Source organism: Dasypus novemcinctus, chromosome 20 (assembly GCF_030445035.2).
Source record: "Dasypus novemcinctus isolate mDasNov1 chromosome 20, mDasNov1.1.hap2, whole genome shotgun sequence".
NCBI lineage: Eukaryota > Metazoa > Chordata > Mammalia > Cingulata > Dasypodidae > Dasypus > Dasypus novemcinctus.
This window is the reverse complement of record NC_080692.1, coordinates 21,400,842-21,423,415: the sequence shown is the minus strand read 5'-3', so window position 1 is coordinate 21,423,415 and position 22,574 is coordinate 21,400,842. Positions and strand designations below refer to the sequence as shown.

The window sequence follows — 22,574 nt, the reverse complement described above, 5'->3', positions numbered from 1 at the left end:
ATGTTGGTCGTGGCTAAAGGTTCCCTATTAGCCCAGTGCCCACATTGAATGGGGTCCTGCTTACCCTTTTTTGTCAACTCTCATAATTTATTTGTGTGAACTGGCCTCTCCTGCCCATGATTGTCATTAAGCGACAGCCCGGCTCAAGGAAGTTTGCTTGAACTATGTTCCTCTCAAAGCTTTTTATTTTGGTCAGTCAATATTTTCACGCCATTTACTGTGATGCACAATCAACCTGTTAATGCCCCATGGATTGTCCTTCCCTGCTGCGGGATACACTCTCTGCTTAGCTGCAGCAGCTGCAGAATTTGGCGAGCGGTCGGGAGCAAAGGGGCTCCCTCGGCTGGGCAGGGGACCCCCGGCAAGTGTTTCAAGTTGAGACACACACACTCCTGCTGCTTCCTGGACCCCCAAACCTCCTCACTCCAGAGCGACACCGTTTCTCCCCCATCACCCTCAGATCCCGAGGTGGGCACATTTTCATCCAGGACAAAAAAGAGCTGCACCTTGGCTGATTCTGCAGATCTGAGGGTACCAGTTTGCCCAGGGCAGAGTTAAAGGATGTAAAGGTTTTGTCTTTTATGACAGAAAATATTCATTCGAGTCAATTCACTGCTCTACTTAGAAAACTTGCTTGGGGTGAAACGGATCAAGGCGGGGGCCTGAAGAGTACCCGAGATAGCTGGCTCGAGGACTGGACAGAAAGACAGAAGGACTGGGGGCTGGCTATCCACCCAAGTGAACCTCAGGGGAGCTCGTGCCCAAGGAAGCCCCCAGCAGGGACTAGGCTTGCAGGGGGGTCTACAGCCTGCATCTCTTGGGGCCTCCCGGTCAAGGCTAGCCACTGGCCCATCAGGGCGGCAGCCCTCGGAGCCCCTGGAGGTTCCACAGGGACCTGGACTGGTCCAGGGCACCTCTCAGCCCTGGCTGTCCTGGGACGCCGGCGTCCGCATGCTTGGCCTTCATGTGTGAGCATGTGCCTGTGTGCACAGAGCTGGGCGCACGAAGGACAAGCCCTGCTCCAGGCCCTGCCTGCCGCAAACAAGCGGTGCTGCCGGTGGTTTGCACCCGTCCACACTGCCCAGGCCACCCCCGAGGGCCACGGTCCTGCCGGCTGGCCTGGCAGCTGCCACCGCTTCCCAGCAGGCGCTGAGAGCCCCTACAACTGAGAATAGAGAGGCTGCCGTGGGGGTGGGAGCGCAGGGGCCCACAGCCCAGGTTTTCTAATGAAAAACAAATTCACGAAATCTCACCTCCATGGCAAACAAGCAAACACACCAACAGGAAGCCCCCTTTCTCCTGCTTCCGTCACCAACGGGACCGTCCCCAGTGATCCCTTGAACAAGTGGGAGCCTGCAGATCAGCGGGGGGTGAACGGTGAGGTGAGCGAAGCTTGACTCCCCGCTTTCCACCAGCTGATACAAACAGCGTCACTGCCCGGAGGACAAGCCAGCCGAGCCAAGAGCCTTCCTGTCCCCATTAGCCTGGGTGCTCTAAGGGGGCAGGAACGACTTCCATTAGACTCTTTAAAATATTGAAAACTACTCAAGAGTCCCTAATTCTACTTTAGAGAATGAACCCCAGGCTGGGAACCTGAGAGCAGATTCCACTTGCTCAGCCTATGGCTGGCCAGGGAATGAGCAGAGCGAGCCCTTCAGCAGCAGGTGGCTCTTGACAGAGAAGAGGAATCTCCTGTGACTCTATGGGGATCCTGGGGGCGGGCGGGGAGAGTTGGGGTGGGGGTGGGAGGGGAAGAAGGAGCTTCCTGGTGGAATTAACTGAGGGAGGAGTCTGTCTGTGTGTCGGATCGGCCCTGCTCTGGAGGCTGCGATAGGCTACGTCCCAGAATTCCAGCAGGGGCACCCTCGGAAGACAAAGCTCCAGGCAGCGGGTTCTAACTGCAAGGCCCAGCTGCAGACCACGATGTGACCCCGCTGTACCGTCTCACCTCTGCGCCCGGCTGGCTCTGCCCCTCGGCTCTTGAGGGGTCCCGAGGCCACCAAGGAAGGGGAGAGTTCCAGGTGGGTGGCGTCCATCAGGACACCCACCTGGCCCAAGCATGCCCAGTGCAAAGTTATTCTTAGTTTAAGGAGACGCAATAGTCCATTTCCACGGCTGTCATTAAACTCAGCAAGAACGAGACTGCCCGATCGATAGCCTCCCGAGCTTGGCAGAATGCTTTCAGAAGGCCCATTGCGATGCCGATATTTTTGTGTCCAGAATGACTTTTATTGAACCTGGCTTCCCCCTGGCTCGTGTGGGTTATCGAACGCTGCTGCCAGGCCGGCTCAGTGCAGAACGAGGCCCGCCATGCCCACGCGTCTCCTCGGGCAGCCCACGCCAGTCGCAGCACACCAGCTCCCATTCCCGCATCACTTCCCTGGGCCCCGGTTTTTAGCAGGGGGTGCTTTTCCTTGGGGTTCTGCCTTTCGTTTGGGGGCTCCCGCAGACCTAGATTCAACCGATTTCTTGCCAAGCACCTGCTCTGGTCCGAGAACAAGCTGGATGCCTGTACCTGCGTCCTTTCATTTAACCCTCACAGCAAATCTGTGGAAGAGGTTGTTATCATTTTGCGGATGAGTTAAATGCCTGCCCAGGGCTCACGTAGATTCCGAAGGCAGAGTGGGATTCAACCCAGGCTCTCCAACTCCCAAGCCCACAGCATGCGCCATCTCTAACAGGGACAGCCAATAGCATAGTTCTGTTCAGGAGAAACCTAGGGTTGTGTATGAAAGCCTTGCAAACTGTGAAGCTCAATACGAATAGAGAGAGATTCGATGACACCACGCTGGGCTCCACACAGGAGCACGGAGCCCAGAAAATCCACTCAACCATCCATCTGGTGCAAACAATTCGTCATCCACCTGTCCAGGTGAGGGACGTTATGCCGGGTAAGTGGCAAGAGGCACCTTCTCCCACCAATGAATCTAACTGAGCACCCAGACTCGTCAGTTCTACCGCCTATCTCTGAAATCTCCGTGCCACTGCTGGCCGCTTTCCTGGGGCCCCGTCCTCTCTCACTGACATCAATACAGCAGTGGTTCCCTGCTCCGCCCTTCTCCCCTCCAGTCGTTCCCCATGTCCCAGCCAGGGTGCTCTCTACAGCCCAGGTCAAGTCCCATCGCCCTTGGGCTCAAAATCTTTCAGTGGGCTCCCTAGTGCTCTTAGCATAAAGTGCAAGCTCTCCAGCCTGGTTTACGAAACTGAGGTAGAGCTACGCCTTCTCCAACAGACCCCTTCCCTGGCCCTCCGTGCCCTGCTTCTAGACCTACACGTGGGTCCTCGGCTCCCCAGCTCCGTTGCACGTCATTCCTCTGCCCGGGACACAGCTCCTGCCCCTCTGTAACAGGCCTTCTCCTCCCAAACCTCAGGTCTCAGTGTCAACATCATCTTCTCCCCAAAATACGTCCAAAAGACACAGAGAACAGACAACCGGGGGGGGGGGGGATTTAAATAAATAAATAAATCTTAAAAAAAAAAAAAAAGTTAAGGAAGGCCAAGGACTGCCGGGAACTACCAGAAGCCAGCAGAGGCCAAGAAGGCTTCTCCTCTAGAAGCTCCAGAGCGAGCACGGCCCTGCCAACCCTTCAGTTTTGGACTCCTAGGCTCCAGAACTGGGTGACGGTGAGCTGCTGTGGTTTTAAGCCACCTAGACTGTGGTCTCTGCAGCTCTAGGAAACCGAGGCCCCTCCCTGGAGGGCCCGTACCTCTCGCCCACGCTGCCCGGGCCCTGCGCACACCGCTGTCGTGGCACCCACTCGTAGTCTCATTCACTCCTCTGCGGCCCCATGAGATGGTTGGTTCTGCAAGCCCAGGGGACAGTCAGTGCCGCTGGCCATGGCACTCCAGGTGCTCAGGCCCTGGTGGCACACCCTAGGTCAGTCCCGCGTGAATGGCCCTGTGCAGGCCCCGGCCTTGGCTGTCTGGAGGCCTCGCAGACTTCTGGTCCGAGTGATACTGGGGACTGAATCACGACCCCCACAAAAGATGTATGCGAGTCTTAACCCACGCTCCTGGGGCGTGAGCCCATTTGTGAATAGGGCTTTGGAAGATCCTATTTAGATGAGGCCCAGTTGGATCAGAGTGGGCCTTCATCCGTTTGACAGGAGGCCTTATAAGGAAAAGAAGTTCAGATGGTCAGGTAGGAGAAGCCTAAAGTCAGAAGAAGCCAGAGAGGCTGGATGAATCCCTATTAAGCCAAGCAGAGCGTGGTTTTTGTCATAGCAGCTCTGGCAGACTGAGACAGGGACCCAGCCCTGCCTCCTGCAGATGCTCCTGTCTGCTGTCCCTTTTCTGAGTGCGGGGCTGAGGCAGTTCTCCCACCTCGTCATGCAGGAATGGGGCGTCACCTCTGCCCCCGCCTCAAGCCCGGCACCTGCCCCAGAAGGCTCTCCCTTCCTCTTCAGACACCCCCGGGAAGAAGACGCCCAGCCCGATCCTGAGGTGAGCACCTTCCGAGCCACCCGGCCAGGGCAGCCGGCCTCGCATGGCTCGGCTCACCAGACCGTGCGGGCAGCGGGTTCCATGGCCCCAAGAGCCCACAGACTTCACGCTTCCCTGGACACAGACGGCACGCCCACTGGCTGACATCCTGGCAGATGTGGCCTCAGGCCTGGGATGGGGGAGAGGGAGAATGGGCACCTAGGAAGTGGCTTCCACCCAAATCCCCAAGACTGGGTCCTCAGCAGGCAATAGAGGGTCACCGCCCCCTCTAGCCCCAAAAGTCCCTTCCGGAAGTCTCCTTGGGGAGGCTTGCCGGGACCCCGGTTCAGCTGGACCCCCGACAGAGGGTCATGGTGACTCCCCAGTCCTCGGCGACGTCGCCGGATGGGGCCGGGCTCTCAAGGACGATGCCTTGGGACAAGGCTGTGCTCCTGGTCACTCCCCTGGGAGGGTGGAGACAGGGGGGTCTGGAGAAGCATCGACCCACAGTGGACCCTCATCCCTGCCCCGCAGGTGAGCAGCACCGCCCCGGGCCAGGATGAGCTCTGAGCTGCTGTAACCTGTCACGGTGACTGCGATGTTCCAGGGACACCCATAAGGCAGTCCCTGAACCGAGGGAGCTGGGAGACTCCTGCAGCAGCTCTTTCTGCGTGCGTGGCTTTAAGGCCCCACCCCACCTGGCCCTGTTGGTTTCCACGTCCTCTGTGACCCTACGAGGGGCAGCCTGGACCGGCCATGGCGTGGGGCCCCGTGAGCCCCAGGATCGCCAGAGGGACCTAGAGCTGAGACCCCCCGCCCCGCCCCCAGTGGCGCTGTGACGGGCGGCTCATGCCCGCGGTCGAGGCCCCCTGGCCACGCCCTGGGTGGAGCCTGTCGGGATGGAGGACTGGGCCCCGCCCAGCCCTGCAGCTCCTCAACCTGCCGCCGGGAAGGGGAGACAGTCTTGCCGTGGTGTGGGGGTGCCTGACCACCCACCCCTGGGTCCCTCGCACCAACCCCTCTATGCGATGATGCCCGGTCATGGCTGAAAGAACAAAACACCCGGTCACCAGCCCGCTTGTGCTTTTGACACGTTATCAGTTTTTATTTAAAAACATGCTAAAAACATGGCGTTAAATAAAGCCAGGACCAGGGTGAAGGAACAGCACAGACGGGGCATTGCAAGCAGAAAAGTGCATTTTGAAACCAACACGCGTGCTCTCCCATGCTCCCCGTGGGCGGGCGGTGGGGCGTGGGGACCCCCCCCCCAGGCCTCCGCTCAGGGCTCAGGGCAGAGGGGCCGGCACCCAGTGGGCACCACTGCTTCACCGCGGTGGATCGGAGGAAACCCAAGAGGGCTGGGCAGGCTCTGCACCCAAGCACGGGGCACCTGGCGCCATCCTATGCTTGTCCCTGCGAGTTAGCACCTCCACCAGTGGGTGGGCAGGGGACCGGAGGGGGCGCAGTCACCTCCATCCACCGGGACTGCCCTTTGGCCACCAAAGCAAGCAGGGCCACCTTGTTCCAAGTCAAAGCCAGGACATCGGGCGGGGGTCGGGGGCGCTCAGCAACCTCTCCAGCCGCAGGCCCCTGCTGGGGGGGTAGGGGGTGATGGTGCTCCAGCTGGGAGGGGGCTGGGCGGGGGCCACCGAGCAGTGCCCCCGACACCCATGGCGAGCATGCCGAGGACAGTTCTCAGCTCATCCGAGCTGACTCTAGAGGAAGCGGAGTCCGCTGTGGGCGTCCCTTTGTAGTTGTCTGAAAAACCCAAGGGACTGAGTCCAGCCTGCGAACTGCTTGCTTCAGACTTGACTGCACGAACTCGGGCTTTGGCAAAGGAGACTGGGGGGAGGGTACCCTCATCAGTGCTGCCCCAGGGAGACCCCAACCCCCGGCGTCAGGGATGGGCCTTCCCGCGTGAAATGGGGAGCACTCCGTGGGACGGGCAGGGGCTCGCAAGGACCCCACTCCTGTCCACAAACTGCATCCCAATGGAGACTCCGCCAAACGGCTGGGGGTGGGGGGACACGAAGGCACGTGGGGAACCGTGGATAAGACTGCAGGCCGATGGGGAAGAAGGGGCCGTGGCAAACCACGCCCCTGAAGCACTCTGGAAACGGAAGATTGCGGGGCGCCGTGCACCGCAAACACACTAGGCCCCTGCTGTTGGTTCTAATGCAAGTGAAAAGCGGCACGGACAGGCCCACCCACCCCGCGCCAGGTCCCACCGTGCGGCTCCGACACCTGTTGGCCGAGTCTCCCCGCGGGGGCACGCCTGATCCCCGTGTGCGGCCTGGGGCCCCCAGGGAGGAAGCTGGAGCTCCTTACCAGGAAGGGGGGCAGAGGGGGGCAGAGAGGGGCAGGGAGGGGTGGTTCTAACTGGTGCTCGTGCCCTCCTAGCCCTGCACCCAGCACCTGCGTCCCAGCCTTCCGGTCCCCACGCCTCTGCCGCCTCAGGGAGGTGGACCGCGAGACCACCCTACTCTCACTCCCCCACATCCCCTCCCCACTAAAGAAATAGGAATCCTGGATGCACGAAAAGTTCTGTACTCCTGGTCCCAGTGCTTATGCTCTTTGCGGTGGATTTTAAGGTGAACGGATGAATTACCAATTGGCTGCGTGGCCAAGTCTCTGATCCTGGAGGAGACGAGGCAGCTGGAGGCTGGAGGAGAGCTGGCCCCGGGGGAAGTCACGGCCAAGGGCTGGGCAGCATAGGAAGGCACCCGCCCCATGCCAGGTATACCCGGGGAAGCAGCCAGCCCCGTCAAGCTCAGCGCACGGGTTTTGTTTAACCGCAGAACGTTACATTAGGCCAGCACCCGTCCTCGTGGGGCCACCCTGCTGCCCTGCACACTCATCCCACCTGTACGTTTCACACGCACAGTCTGTATGGGCCACGACTGGCTCTCTTCTTGAGACAACAGTAACAAGATCCAGTTTGACGGCTCTCAAGGTTTCCATCCTTTCTCCTTGGGAATCATCTAGGGCGCGATCACCACTCATCCCCTTGGAGGAAGACTGCACCCCTGACTTTCCCCACTGACACTGAGAAGGTGATGAGGATCCTGGGGTCTGGGTGGACCTAATCCTCCCCTCCCAGCAGGGATCAGCAGGCTGAATGCATCTGGACAGTGCCGTTGTGGGCACCGGTTCCACCTGCAGTCCCTGGTGGTCATGGGTCCCTCCTGGTTGTCTGAGCGGCAAGAGGTAAGGACTGCTTCCCCTTCCAGAAGCATGTGAGAAAAGTGAGCAGCATCGGAACTAGAGAGGTATTTGTCTGAGAGTTGCTAGCAGGAATGTCTGTGAAAGTGTCTGGGGTTTGCAGAACCTGTTGCGGGAAGGCCCGCATGGGGGGAAGGGGAAGAAGCCTCCCTTGCCGGCGGAGGGCAGGGGAAGGACAGAGGGGAAAGGCCCGTCGTGAGAAGGGGAGGGTCCCTCCCTGGCCACGGCCGTCGCGTTCCTGGCAAAGCACTGACCTGGGCCCTGGCCCCTCCCCGCCACCACTCTGGCCTCTCGCCATGGGTGACCAGGTGCCTCTGTTCTGGGCAGGCCCCCTCGCGCCCTGGCTTCGGGCTCCTCTATCTCACCGCCTCTCCCCTCACCTCAGCGCAGCTCAGAACCCTGGAGGCCGGGCGGCCTCGGCCCCCGTTCAAGACACGCCGCCCCCCACGCTGTGCTCGCAGCCGAGGCCGGGCCCAGCTCATGCTGGGGCCCCTGGGGTGTCGCAGTGGTGTGTCCTGATCAGAACTGGACCGATGTCCTCTCTCCCCGCCCGTCCCCCACCCTCGGAGCAAACAAATCAAATCATTAAAGAAAGCAATGCGGTACAAAGTTATAAATCAGAAGGCTAACCCTAACTTATCGGAGAGCTAATATTCCTGAATAATCATAATCCGAGTAAAATAAAATAAAAAAAGGTAACTGGAAGGTATAAAAAGCCTGGGTGAGCTGCTCCGGGGGCCCTGCTGGCGGCGGCCGGACCCCCGCCTGCCCCCACCAGCTCCCCCGCGGCCCCAGGGCTGGCCGTGGACGGCAGCAGCCCCCGCCGGGGCAGTCTCTCCACGAGGAGGTCCCCGGCCACGTGAGGACAAAGCGTCAGTGCAAGGACGGGCAGGGGGCACAGTCGCATCAGCGCCGGGGGCTTCTCCTCGGCGAGCCCGTCACCGCCCACCCCGTCTTGGCTGGCAGACGCGCAGGTGCAGGTGCAGGAATACGGCGCCCGCAGCTCCCCGGCGTCTCAGCAGCGCCTCTTCCTCCCAGGCCCTGCGCCCCAGAGGAGTCCGAGGCGGGGCAGGGCGGGCAGGGGGGCAGGCCGGGTGGGGGTGGGGTCAGCAGTCTGCGGAGTGCGGGCAGGCAACACAAAGCTCGACACTTCCTCCACGCACGGCGCCTGGGGGGGCCGCGAGCTCCCGCACAGCTTCTCAGGCGTCGTACTTTTTGCCCGTCCGGTGGATGTGCTGGAAGAGGGTCATGGAGAAGGCCATGCCCAGAATCTGAAAGACAGGGAGGGAGGGGCTCAGACGGAAGCCCCCTGCGCCACCCGGGGTCCGACCTCGGTAGGCCTCGTTGTCTTCGGAACATCACACGGTGCCTAAAGCAAGAGCTATAACCCCTGCGGGTGCTTGAAAAACACTGTGGGATCTGGAAAATGACAAGCAGAGGAGGACCCTGCGATCGCAGTGGCCCAGCTCAGGGTCACAGGCACTTCCGCATTAAATCCTAGCTCAGGCCCTCAGAGCTGTTTGTGTAGAACGGTATCAAATTTGTCAGAGGCTCGTTTCCTCATTATAAAATGGGAATAATATACCTATTTCAGGGAAGTGGATTTGTCTCAATGAATAGAGTGTCTGCCTACCACGTGGGAGGTCCGCAGTTCAAACCCCAGGCCTCCTTGACCCGTGTGCAGCTGGCCCATGCGCAGTGCTGATGCGTGCAAGGAGTGCCCTGCCACGCAGGGGTGTCCCCGTGTAGGGGAGCCCCCTGCAAGGAGTGTGCCCCATAAGGAGAGCTGCCCAGCACAAAAAGAGTGCAGCCTGCCCAGGAGCGCGCTGCATACATGGAGAGCTGACACAGCAAGATGACACAACAAAAAGAGACGCAGATTCCAGGTGCCGCTGACAAGAATACAAGCGGACACAGAGGAACACCCAGTGATGGACACAGAGGGCAGACAATGGGGTGGTGGGCGGAGAAGGGGAAAGAGATAAAAAATAAATAAATCTAAAAATATATATATGCCTGTTTCAAAGGAATGTTAGAAGGCCTGAATGAGATCATACGTGTGAGAACCTCATCCTAAAAAGTAGCTAATGAGGAACTCAGGAGGGGCAGGCGGAAGGTGTCAGGAATAGTTACAAACTGACGCTGAGCCATGTGCTCGATGCTGGAATAATGTGGTAATAATGAGTGGTTTTGGGGCAGCAGGTTTGTCTTACCTACGGCCCTGTGCTTAGAGCACACTCGTACTCATTTGTGTCCCTCCAACTCCTGAATGCCAGGAGGGGGCGGTGACCCAGATAAACGCTGGAGGCGGCTGGTGGCCATCCTGCGGGCTCAGCTCGCCAATCGCTTGCCACGTGCACGAGCCACAAAGGGGACGGCTTGGGAGCTGGGCGTGCCCCCGTGGCTCTCGGGGCTCGAGGCCTGGGCCTCGCCACACAGGAGAGTGTGGCTGTGACCGCGCCCCACAGCCTGGCCACGAGGCCACGGGCTGTCCGGGGACGAGCCCCGTCCTTTTCGGGACTGAAGGGTCTCGCCTCATGTCAGAGCGCTGGGACATGCAAGCAGCCTTGCCCGCTAGGCTCCCAATGGCCCAGGACACCTCAGGCGGGACCGGCCCCCTGACCGAGCGTCTCGGGACCCGCCAAGACAGCAGATGGTGACCACCTTCCCAGGGACCAGCCCACCAAGTTCAACTGCGCCAAGGGGAATCAGACGCCAGCGACTCCCCGCCCCCAGGGGGGAGCAGAGCCCAAGTCTGCGCAGACAAGGGGGCCCGGGAAATGCTCTTCCCCTTGGGGCAACCTCTGGCATCTTCCCCAAAAGGGGGGGAGGGTCTTGCTCCAAGTCAGCTGAGTCAGAAGGGAGGCAGGGGTCGAGGCTGAGACCCCGCCGGGCCCCTCCCCCTCCGCCCCGGTGCAGGCCTTGAAGGGGGTCGCTGCGGTTGAACGACTGCAGTGACAGCTAACACCGTGTTCCACTCGCTAAGCTGACCTGCCTTAACCTAAGAAGGGACCCTCTTCGCTCGCCCATTATCCCGATGTGGAAATTAAGGCGCAGAGGGGCTAGGATGACTTGCCCAGGTCTCGCGTACCTAGTAAGTGCTGAAGCTACAACACACACCCAGGGGGTTGTGCTGTCCTAACTTCCCGAGGACTCGGGGCTCATTCCGTTCGGGACACGTTAACGGTCCCTGCCAGGTGGGACAGGCAGGTTCCCACACAGACCCCACGTGCAAGCCCAGCCCCGAGCCAGGGCGGAGGGGGCGCTGGCGGCAGCGGCTGCCGGCACCTGTCGGGGTCACACAGGCGTGGGAAGAGAAGGCCTGGCTGGCAGAGCAGCGCGGGGCGCCGGGGCTCAAATCCACTTGCACTGTGTATAACCAGCTCTCTGTGCACGGAACTCCTCTGCCTCAGGTGGTTCCTCCCCTCGCCTGCGTGATCCCCTCCCCTGGGTGATCCCCTCACCTGAGTGATTCCCTCACCTGCATGGGCCCCTCACCTGCGTGGTGCGTGGTCCCCTCCCCTGCGCGGTCCCCTCACCTGAGTGTTCCCCTCACCTGTATGACCCCCCTCCCCTGCGCGACTCCCTGAGCGGCCCCCTCCCCTGCGCGGTCCCTCCCCTGCGAGGCCCACTCCCCTGCACGGTCCCTCCCCTGCGCAGTCCCCTCCCCTGCGCGGCCCCCTCCCCTGCGCGGTCCCTCCCCTGCGAGGCCCACTCCCCTGCGCGGTCCCCTCCCCTGCGCGGTCCCTCCCCTGCGCGGCCCCTCCCCTGCGCGGCCCCCTCACCTGCATGATCAGGATGCACATCCCCACTGTGCCGAGCACGTGCTTATTGTCGTCGAACCACATCTTCACCTTTTCATAGCAGCCCTGGGAGAGGAGCAGCGTCAAGGCCCCACCTGGCTGGCTCCCCCTCAGCGCCCCCCCCCTCAGCACCCCCCCCCAGCACCCCCCCTCAGCGCCCCGCTGGCCTCGCCCCGCCCTCCCCCCTGTGAGGACCCCGCCCCACCCAGGGCTCCAGCTCCAGGCCCCTCACAGCCCCTGCCTCCCGTCACCCCCCACCCACCCTGACCCTTCTGTGGGCTCGGGTCTCACGCGCCCCACACAGCCCACGCCCAGCCGGTTCCACGGCCCCGCCCCCGCCCCCCCAGGCCCGGTGGGGCGGGACCCAGCCTCACCGTCTTCCACAAGGGGGTGGTGGTGTTGCGCCCGCAGCCCTGCGAGTTCTCCACGCAGCAGCGGTCAGGGACCGTGTTCTCCCCCAGCACCGGGAACCAGTCCGTGTGGTCGGTGACGCCGCAGCAGCGCATCTGCCGCGCGGGGACGGAAGGGAGGCGGTCAGGACCCGCCGGGCCAGCCCGTCGCCCCCGGGGCCTTCCCTGCCCACCCCCGCCCCCAAATGCCCTGGAGCTCAGGAGGGTGGCCAAGGGCTCGTCCCCCTTAGGGCCCTAGTGGCCCCGGGGGAGGGGCAACCGCCCCCTTCCGGAGACTGAGGACGGCGGCTACTGCCGCCTGCACCGCCGGGCTGGCGCCGGGCTGGCGCCGGGCACGGCCAGAGCCCCAGGGTCTCGTGTGCCTGCAGACCCCTCCAGGTAGTGGCTTTGTGGCTCGCCCCGAGCTGGCCACCCACGGACCTGGGTGCCCCGCGCCGGGGGCAAGGCACACTGGCTCGCTTTCCTCTCGGGTCAGGGCCCCTTTGCTGGCAGGGAGGCAACCTGTCGCTGAAACAAACCCTCTCGCTGGGTCCAAAGCTCAGAAAAGAAGGCGGTGGGCCTTTCCCGGGCACCCCCTCGCCAGGGCCGTGTGCCCGTCCAGCTGCCTGCCACGGCGCCCCCGGGGCTGCCCACGGCCACACCGCACCCCTCTCAGCTGGGCCCCACCGCACTGCGTCTGACCCGGGGGGCCAGGCCCCCTGTGCCCGCCGGGCAGGGCCGCACCTCGGCCTGGATGATGTTCCAGGCGTTCTTGAGCCCCACGTTGTCCTCCGTGTTGTAGAGCAGCAGCCCCTCCTTCAGGTCCTGCTTGGCGTTCTCGTTCACCTGGCGGGCCGGGGACAGAGGCCGCGTCGGCGGGGCCCGGCAGGCGGCTCCTCGCGCCCACCCACCCGAGCTCAACCAGGACACCAAGGAAGAGAGGGGAGATGGGATGGGAGGTCCTGTTCAGCCTGCAGCCCCTGATGCCGTGGCTCTCCAGGGGAGTTCAGCCCCTGGGGCCCGGGGACAAGAGGCGAAAAGGAAAGCAGAGCGCCTCCAGCGCCCGGCGCCAGGACCTGCCCCCCGACAGGCGGCTCTGCCACCCTCCCGTGGCCTCTTCCTGCCGGGCGGAGGCCCTGCCTGGCACAAGGCGCCCCAGGGGTATCAGTCATTTCCCGCTGGCAGGTGAGGCGCCGGCGCTTGCCCCTGGCCTCTGCTTCTTCATCTGCAGTCACACTGGAATCCACCCCACGGCGCTGAGGCACCAACTGCACGGTGCTCAGGACAGGGCTGGCCCAGAGGTGTCAGCGGGACATCGGGACCCCTTCCACAAGCCCAAACCCGAAGAATTGTCTCCAGCCCTAGCAACGCCTCTAACTTTCCACGGCTTGGACAAATACGTCAAGAACCCAAAAACAAATATTTACATCGTTTGGGGGTGCAGAGCTCCAACGAAGCCTGCTCAGCAAGCCCCAGGGGGAGACTGACAGCTTGGCCAGCGTCTTCGGCGGCACTGCTCAGGAGGTCTCTGGTCTGACCGCAACCTCCCAGCCTGGCGCAGCCACCAGGGGCCACCTCTGCCGTCCTCCCAAGCCCCCAGTGTGCAGCCTGGGCCAGGAGCAGCTGCCTGCTCTCAGCAGTCTCCGGCACTCCTCAGCTGGACTCGCCAGTATCAGCTGGAAAGTTCTTCCATCAAGTGGTCACACACAGCTACACTTGAATACTCCCGACGATGGGGTGCTCACTGCCCAAAGGCAGCCTGTTCCATCCCTGGGTAACTTAGGGGGGTCCACTTCCTAAGACCACCTCAAGTAATTAACCCCCCAAAACTCATGCTCCTCAGGCCTCTCCTGGTGGTCTAACTCTCCTTTCCCCATAGACAGCCGGGCCCCGACCCCAGAGGCAAGGAAATGCCATATGCTTGAGGGTCTTACCTTGTCCATGTAGACAAAGAACAGGATAATTAAGATCAACTCTGCCAGGAGGATGATCAGCAGGACGATGAAAAACTGGAAAGAAAAGGTCCAGGCATGGGCATGTGACGGTGGTGCCGGCAGGGGACAGGGTGCAAACAACAGGACGATGGGGGGAAGGGGACAGGCAGCCCCTGGGCAGGGCCTCCCAGGTGGGGGCAGGCCACCCCCTCCCAAGCAACCCAGATGGCCAGGGGAGATGAAGGACTACCACCCAGGGGTGGGAGGGGCCGGGAGAAAGGTGTGTGGTGGGGCACTCAACATTCCAGAAGCATTTTCCCCGGGCTCAGGCAGGGTGGCCAGCTGGCTGACGACCCCAGGCCTGCACTTGGTGGCCCACGTGCAGGGAGGCCTGAGGTCGGGAGGGCTGGGGCTCAGGGGTCCGACTTACACTGAGGAGGAGGCACTTGTTCTCCTTGATGGCCCCCAGGCAGCCGAGGAAGCCCGTCACCATGACAACGGTGCCCACGGCGATGACCAGGTTGGCTGCCGACAGCGAGGGGAAGCTGGGGGAGAAGGTGGCAAAGTTGCCTTGGGACACGGAGAGCCAGATGCCCACTCCAAGCAGCCCGCAGCCACAGAGCTGGAGAGAAAGGACAGCCCGTTAGCTCGGCAGGGCCCGCACCCACTCCACGGCTCCCACACCGACTCCGAGACCCAGGGAAGGCCGAGGCCTGGGCCGCTGGCCAGGCAGCCGGCTCTGTCTGCATGTGGTGGCCAGGTTCTGGGGACAGGCCCAAGACACGTCGCTGTGTGACCCTCGCCTGTCTGTGACTCAGTCTCCCCATCAGGCAAATGGGACTGTACCAGCTTCAAGGACGACACGGCCACTCTGAGAATGGGAGTAAATAAGAGACAGGCTGGAGCGTCCACGAAGGGGGCCAGCCGTGCTGGGGGCACGAGAGGTGCTGGAGCTCCTCCACAGGATGGGGAGTGGGAAGGAGGCCGGGGAGGGGGGCGTGGGGGCCAGGGAGGGCAGCCAGGATCGTCTCTGGCTGTGGAACGAGAACCCTGGGATCCACCGCCTCTGAGCCGGGGCTCCCGGGGGCCGAGTCCCACCCAGGCCGGAAGGGCCACCTGCCCGCTGCGCTCGGGACCCGAGGCCCCCGTTTCCCGCGGTGGAAGCTGGCTGGTGCACGGGGTGGGGGGTGAGGCGCTGCCACGGCCGTCCATCCAGCTGAGCCCAGCAGTGGGCACGCGCACCCTGGAAATCCAGGCTCCTGGGAGGCTCCCCCGGGGCTGCGAAGTCGGGCGTCACCTGGGAAGCTTCGGGCCCCTGGCTGCCGAGCCCCACGCCTGCTTTATCTCATGCCCGACAGAGCTGACGCTCCCCCTCTCCTCGCCCTCCGTCAGCTCAGGCAAGTGTGCTGCGCCTGAGGAGCCAATCGATCAGCCGACCGCTCCTTACTGAGCAGCTACAGCTCGCGGGGAGCTGTGCCAGAAAGGCTACAGCTGCTTTAGAGGAGACAGGAGGAGGAAAAAAAAGCAGCATCCACCCCAGGCCGTCTACAGTGGTGCCTAATAAATACTGGCAGAGGTCATCGCTGTACTGGTTTGGGCGGGTGGGACAGGAACAGTGCACGCAAGGGGACAGGAACAACCCAAGAAGCACAGACATGGGCTTTGGCTCCTCCTTGTCCTGGCTCTGCGTCCCTGCCGGCTCCTTAGCAGGAGGAGAGCGTCCCCTCCGTACAGGACTGCTGCCAGGGGCGGGCGCAGCGCAGCGTGTAAGGCGGGTGTACCAGTGTGTTCCCGGAAGAGGCGTTTCCTGAGCAGTTCCCACACGCAGGAGCTGCGCTGACCGTGACTCTGATTCCCAAGGCCCCGGCACGCGCCTGCTGTCCAGCCCACGCGGCCCAGCAACCATGGTGGAGGGGCACGCCGGGCACAGGGGAAGGGGCAGTGGCGGCCCGGGAGAGCCACTTCCTTCACTCACTCAGAAACCCCACGCTGCGCACGGCTGCTGAGTGCCAGGCCCGCTGCCGGGGGAGACGGGTGACCCATCCAACAAAGACCCCCTCTCGCGAAGGAGAGATCCTTACATGCGTGTTTGTTCCGTCAGCTCACAACACTTACTCTGCACTTACTGCTTTGTACGTTCATGTATGAATGACTGACTTCAATAAAAAAAATTTTTTTAATACAGTAGATTCTTACAGGGCACACAGACATGGCAGGAGCAAACATCACGGCATTTCAGATGCCGGTATGTGCCAGGAAGGAGAGGGCACGAGGAACTCAAAAGTACTGGGGAGAGGGGGACTGAGCCATGGAGAGAGCTGGGGGAAGAATGTTCTAGACCGGGATCAGCAAGTGCACAAGTCCTGAGGGGCCAGTGAGCTTGGCCAGCTGAAGGGAAAGCATGCTGCCCATTGCAGCGGTGAGAGTGAGCGAGGAGCCCGGGAAGGCAGGGCGGCCGGGCGACAGGTGAGGGGGGCTTAGCAGACCACGGTAAAGAAAACGTGCACGCCGTTCTCAGTGGGATGGAAGCCTTCAGAGTTGGGGTGTGGTGGGATCTGACTGATGGTTCAGAGAACAGCCCTTAGGAGGGCTAAGAGGGGAGCCGGGAGGCTGCTGCACTGTTCAGGTCAGGGCTGGCTGGGCTTTGAAGGATGAGTAGGAGTCTGGTAAGTGGGAAAACAAAAAGGTGGTCCAGACAGGGTGAAAAAAGAAATAAACTGGGGATATTTCCGTGTGTTGCTGAGCCAAAGATGCTTCAAGGAGCTGCAGGGGGGTGGTCAGAGTTAGGCAAGTGGAGTCCCCCCACTGTGGAAGGGGGTCCTGCGCCTCCTTTACCCTGGAGGAGCCCCAGGCGGAAGCAGGTCAAGGTTCCCAAGGCCGCGGTCAGGCCCAGAGTGTCCACCCAATGGCAGAGTCCGCAAAGTTTTTCAGGGAACCCTCCAAGGGGGAACGGGTGTGTCTACCCTCCATGACCACCAGGTGGCGCTCCAGGCTGGCTCAGAAGCAACCTGGGCTCGCTGGGGACGGGCTGAAACTTTCATCCAACTTGTCACTCCGACTTTCTTCAATCTGGTCAGCTCCCAGGCTGCCGTCTCAATGTTTCTTTCATTAATCATACCATGGAAAATTCATGATCTCCACGCTGAGGATTTATGGCTCCCGAAGCTGGGCCCCGGAACGCCTAAGCGGAGAGCCCAGGCTGAAAGGTCATTCCCTCCAGGCTGGGAAGCCTGAGAGGGAGAGTGGCTTTGGGACCCCTGGGGCTGCAAGCCCCCCCACCCTGCAGCTGGAGGCAGCCAGGGACCCCCAGGACCTCTGTATGTGGGTCACCTCCCAGCTCCCAGCACAGCCCTCCCCAGGAGCTGAGGCTCTGGGTGCGTGCCTGGCAGGGGTCCCCATTCCCCATGGCAGGGCACCTCCTCTGGGAAAGCCTGGAGCTACGGGGTTCCGGGGGTCACCCTCCGAGCCGGTCCTCTAGTCCAGGCACCAGGCTCGTGGTTTGGGCTGCACGCTCTCCTCCCAGCCACCCGGGGACCCCAGCGCCGAGGGAGCTGCTGCCTCGTCCCCGCAGCGGCTTCTCTTCCCCTCCCTGTCCAGGTCCTGCCTGCCCCCACAGGCGGGCTGGGGCAGCCCGTGTGCAAGGCCCAGCCCCGCCAAGGCCCCGCCTGCACAGCCCCCGCGCAGCTTCACTCGGTCTTTCAGCCCCAGGCCCAGGGAACGGGCTCCCGCCGTCAGCGAGGTGCCCCCGCATGTCCCCGCAAACCTCGGGAGACTCTTCTGGAAACATCGAAACCCTCTGACCCCTCCTCGGGGGGCCCGGAGCTCAGCTGGGCCGCGGGGTACAAAGAACACTCGAAGCTCAGGACTTGGTTTTACAGGGAGAGAGCAAGAGGGACGTGGGCCCCCAGGCACACCGCCAGGCCTGCAGTCCAGACACCGTGCACACCACCGCGTCGCCAGGAGACCCCGCGCGGCTCCCGCAGACCATGGCCACCAGCCCCGCCTCTGGCCTCTGTCCCAGCCCGGTCCCAGCCCGGCCTGCAGAGAGCGGCTGAAGCCTTTCCCTAAAACGCCCCTTTCATCAAGCTGCTCCCTGCGGGAACTCGAGATCCTTCAGGCTCGTTTTCCTTCCAAATGTGGGACTTGGATTTTTAAAGTCCCTTCCAGCACGGTCACTGGAGGGTTCTGGGCCGAGTCTGAGACTTGTCACTCTCGCCCCCCAGCCCAGTGGTTCTCACCCAGGAGCGAAGCCCGTCCCCCACCCCCAGGGGACACTGGTGGGGCCTGACGTCACAGCTGCCGGGGACGGGACTGGCCTCTGGTGGGTAGGGAGCAGAGGTGCTGCTAAACGCCCTGCAGGGCGCTGGGCAGTCCCCACGGTAAGGACCTGTCCATCCCAAAGGTCAGCAGTGCTGGGAGGGCCTGCCCGGGCCCCAGCCCCAGCCCAGCAGTGGAGGAAGAACCCGGTGGGTGGGGGGTTTCTTCTCGGGTGGGGCAGGGGGAGCTGGAAGTCCTGGCCTGATGGGGATAAATGGACGCGGGTTGGAGAGAAGTGCTGGAAGATTCCACCAGACTGCAGGGGAGGGAGGGGCCTGTGCGGGGCAGGGCCGATGGCCCAGGATGGCCATGGGCACACAGGGCAGGGCTGCTGCAGCACCCCGGCCAGTGAGACCTGCCATGGGCAGGCGGGGACTGGAGGACGGGGAGCTGACCTCGACCTCGCGAGGCAGAGCATGGGCAGGGCAAGGGCGAGGGGAGAGACTGGGAGGGGAGCTGCCCCGTGGGCAGGAGGCCAGGCCGAAGCTCAGTGCCACGGAGCTCGGCTGCTGGCCTTCGGGAAAATTCCCTTCCAAAACCAGAGGGTTGTCTCAGCCGAGATGACTGAGCTGCACTGGAGCCCCAGGCAAGAGAAGACTCTGGGGCGAGGCAGGGCAGTGTGACCCACCAAGGTCACCAGCGACTCCTGGCATGGTCTGAGTGGGGGCAGACCTAGGGACTGCCCAGAGAACCGAGCCTCCCCTGCCCCTTGCCCACTGCCCCAATTTCAAAATATTTCAGTTCAGGGCTCCAAATTAATTCACACCCAAATCTGAGCAGACGAACTCCCATCCTTGATCGCCAGGAGGAGTGGGATTTGGGTCTGTTGTGCTTGTTGTTAAATCCCCAAAGTCTAGGGCAGTGCCTCACCCTCAGCGACGGCTTTGGGCCTCCCTGCTACATGGCTGTCCCGCCTGGGCCCTGCGAGGGGCCCCTCAGCCCAGGAGCCTCAAGCCCGCAGGCTATCACAGGATCCTCCTCACCATCCTTGAGCCCATTCGACAAATGCACAGCAGGTAAACTGAGGCCCCACAGTCTACCGCCTTAGAGTGGACAAGCATTACAGACTCACCTCAGCCATAAAGCCGGCTGTAATCAGCCTGATTTCCCCATGGTATTTTTCCTCATCTCAACTGAGCCACATTGATTTGGAGCTCGGATGTATATTTCTGCTGTATGTTCTTGTGTATTTTTAATGCTGATACCCTAATTGCTCCGGCGGTGTGGTCCACAACTTCCCCTTCAAACTATACTCCATCCTGAGCTTTGACAACTCCCCTCATAAACTGGTGAGATCTCGGGGGACAACAACTCTCCATACCCCACAATAGCTGCCTATAGTCTCTCCCCAACGCAGTGACCTCCCCCAGGTTTCCATGGAGACCTGCTGCCTGTCCTCACTAAACACTTGAGCATTTCCAGAGCCCAGGGGCATTTTTTTTTAGGAGGTACCAGCGATTGAACCCAGGACCGCATACATGGGAAGCAGGCGCTCAACCACCGAGCCATATCAGCTCCCCCAGGATCATTCTTAACCATCCTTCTGCCACAGCAGGGCCCAGCCCAGACCTGGAATACCAGTAGAGGCGTGTTTGATCAGTGAATGAGTGAATGAGTGAATGAACGAATGGTGTGGTTAGGGACAGGGGACCTGAGCAGGCCGTATCCTGGGAACAGGACTGGATCCAGACGCTCAAGCCACCTCAAGAGCCTCCCCAAGCGCCCCCCTCCCCCATCCAGCACCCCAGGCTCGCGGCCTGGCTCCTCTTTTTCCTGGTATAAATCACCTGGCCCACCCGCCCAGCCCCATCGGCGCTCATCTCCTCTCCAGCTATTTGAATCTGAATCCCCGCTGCAGGGCCCAAGAAGGCGCTGGGCTCCTGGGGTCAGATGCCACCCGGGGCTCCCCCAGGCTGGCTGACCCCCACCCCCGGCCTCTCCTTTGCCGGCAGCAGCTTTCCCAACGCCAGCTCTCGGCCCTCCCCACGAGGCAGGGCCAGGCGCGATGTGTAACGGCATTTAATAAATGAGTGGATGTGGAGAATAAGAAAGAAAACCCAAGCGACTTCAGCTCCACAGCCTGACGCGCCGGCGAGAAATGAACCTGCCCGGCCCTGGGAGAAGCCAACCTGCCAAGAACCCCGTCTCGGAGAGAAGGGCCGATACATCAGCGCCAGAAGTGGGGCCGCCACCTGGGAGCTCGGACCCCACTTGCCTCCAGGGCCTGGGCGGCCCACTCATCCTCAGGGCCAGAGCCGGAGGGGCGGCCGGAGGGAAGGGAGAGCTGCCAGTGCTTCCAGTTCCAAGTGGAAGGACACGAAGGGACAGAGTCGCCCGGCAGGCAGGATCTCAGCACCGGGAAGCCGCAGCGGTGGAGAGGAACACTCCTCGGTGTACGCTGCACCAGCCTGAGGGGGGCCAGGCCCTCCAGCCTCTGCGGATGCCCACCATCTACAATGAACTCCTTCCTGCTTTCTGCACAGCTCTAAGAAGTCAAGCTCTTTCTCATGAACTCTACTCCTGTCTTCCATGGTGGACATGCAACAGTCCTTGTTTTGCCCAAGGAGCCAGCCTTTAAATATGTGATGACATCTACCACCACTCGTACTCAGAGTCTTTCAGATCTTCCACCTCTGAGTCACCTTCCCTCGGTCATCTCTGACCAAAACGGAAAGTTAGACTCCAGCTATAGAAGGCCTGGCACGGACTACAAAGATGCCACTCTCCCCTCCCACACTCTGAGCGCTATGCTTCTGGTAATCCAGCCTAAGCCCCTAGAGGCTTGGCTGGCGGCCACGGCACAGGCCGAGCTTGTGCACGATTGAAAGCCAAGTAGCACAGTGCCTCGGACATTCTTTTCTTGACCCCACAGGTTCTCTCAAAGCCTCCGTGTGTTTTTCACAACTTCGTTTCACAGTCCCCAGTATCGCCAGCTTGCATAGGTGACAAAGAGCTCACACCCATATTTCTGAGCCTAATTTTCCTCCAAATAAACATTACATAAAGCATTTGCATATCTACAACCCAGTTACATTTTGATGACTGCGGAATGGGGTTATTCTCCATCAAGGATGGTCCGAGGCAAGGATGTCTAAACACAGCCAGACCGACGACGCCGTTTCGCAGCTGCAAGTCTCTGAGGTCAATGAAGCTCTTGAATGACGTACTTCAAGAGCGCCAATTCCTTCCTGGGAGCTTTGTAAGGACTTTAAAAGCCCTGGAATCTCCTTCCCCAATTCACCAAAACACCCTATCAGTTGAGAGTGGGGTCCTGTTACCGTACTTCCTGGAGTCTCAAACCTTGAGGAGCACACAGAGCTGGGAGATCCCGCCACGGGAGGGCCCCCATTCGAGACTCCGAGGGTACCCCCTGCCACCCTGCCGGCCTTGGTGGGGTAAGGGCAGGCACCAGCAGCCCGGCCCCCAGGGGCAGGGCCCTTCTGCAGCCCATCTGGTTAGGCTCCCTGGTTGGCATCTGCCTTGCCGAGGGGCCTGCGCCAACCCAGGGGGACCCGGGGGGGGGGAAGGCGGGGCTGTCCCTGGGCCTCCAAGGACGCTGGGGGCCGGCCCAGGGCCCAAGACAGCTGATGCCTGGAGAGAATGGCGCAAGAACGAGGAATGGGGAGCGGCGGGGCTCCCACTGGGCGCTGCCCACACCCATGCCCTGATCTGGAGGAAGGGCCTGCAGAGCAATGCAGTTCACCTCCCCGCCGCCACTGCACGCCCCCTCCCAGCCATATGGTCACCTCAAATCTGACGGCAGGCCCCACGTCAACCTTTTCACGTGCCAGCATCTTTCCACCTTCTCAGAATGACCCTGAGACCTTCTCCCTCCGTGGGGTAGCGGAGGAGGACGTGGAGGTACGTTCTGAACCCTCCGTGGGGACCCAACGTGGGCCGGGGGCTGCCGGAAGGAACGATGTCTGAGGAGCAGCCCCAGACCTTCCACAACATGATGTGTGGCCGGGATGCCAGAGAGCCCCGGATGACACCAGGCTCCTGCCAGCCTCGTGAAGCAGCGGCGATCACTCACCAGCCCGTAAGCACCAACTCGCGCCATCCGCACAGCCCTCCCGGGGCAGAACAGGCCGGAGGACGGCCACACTCGCTGCCCAGGCTGGGCAGGGGGCCGGTGGAAGGCGCACACCATGCAAATGAAATGGACGAGGCCTGGTGAGAAGGGGCCCGTGGGCAGCACGTGTGACTCAGTGTCCTCCCCGCCAGCACCAGCCCCTCCAGCTCCCACTCAAGGCTACGGGGAGACACTGGGCAGGGGATGCAGAGAGGCCACAGCTGTTTCCCACCCCTATTTGGGAACACACGAGAGGAAAGGAGCCAAGACCCTGGAGGGTGGGCAGGGGTCAGGCCCAGGGAAGCACTTCCCACGGGAGAGGCTGACGATCCACTGCCATCTCCTCCACGGGAGTTTCAGTTCCCCGAGCTACTCGGAGGACTGTCCTCGCTGGGAGAGTGGAGGAATGGTGACC

At 61.9% G+C, this 22,574-nt stretch overlaps 1 protein-coding gene across 7 annotated transcripts in view; it reads right to left on the bottom strand.

Moving 5' to 3' along the window:
• Positions 1-5,500: 5,500 nt before the first annotated feature.
• The window catches only part of TSPAN9 (tetraspanin 9), a 226,588-nt gene continuing 209,514 nt past the window's right edge, over positions 5,501-22,574 (bottom strand). For all 7 annotated transcript variants that reach the window (XM_058282593.2, XM_058282594.2, XM_058282595.1 and 4 more), the window contains 6 exons: positions 14,201-14,392; positions 13,771-13,845; positions 12,581-12,682; positions 11,822-11,953; positions 11,430-11,513; positions 5,501-8,915 (listed from right to left, as the gene is read on the bottom strand). In XM_058282593.2, the coding sequence (XP_058138576.1) occupies positions 8,844-8,915; positions 11,430-11,513; positions 11,822-11,953; positions 12,581-12,682; positions 13,771-13,845; positions 14,201-14,392 (657 nt within the window). In that variant the 3' untranslated portion in view covers positions 5,501-8,843. The remainder of the gene's footprint in view (positions 8,916-11,429; positions 11,514-11,821; positions 11,954-12,580; positions 12,683-13,770; positions 13,846-14,200; positions 14,393-22,574) is intronic.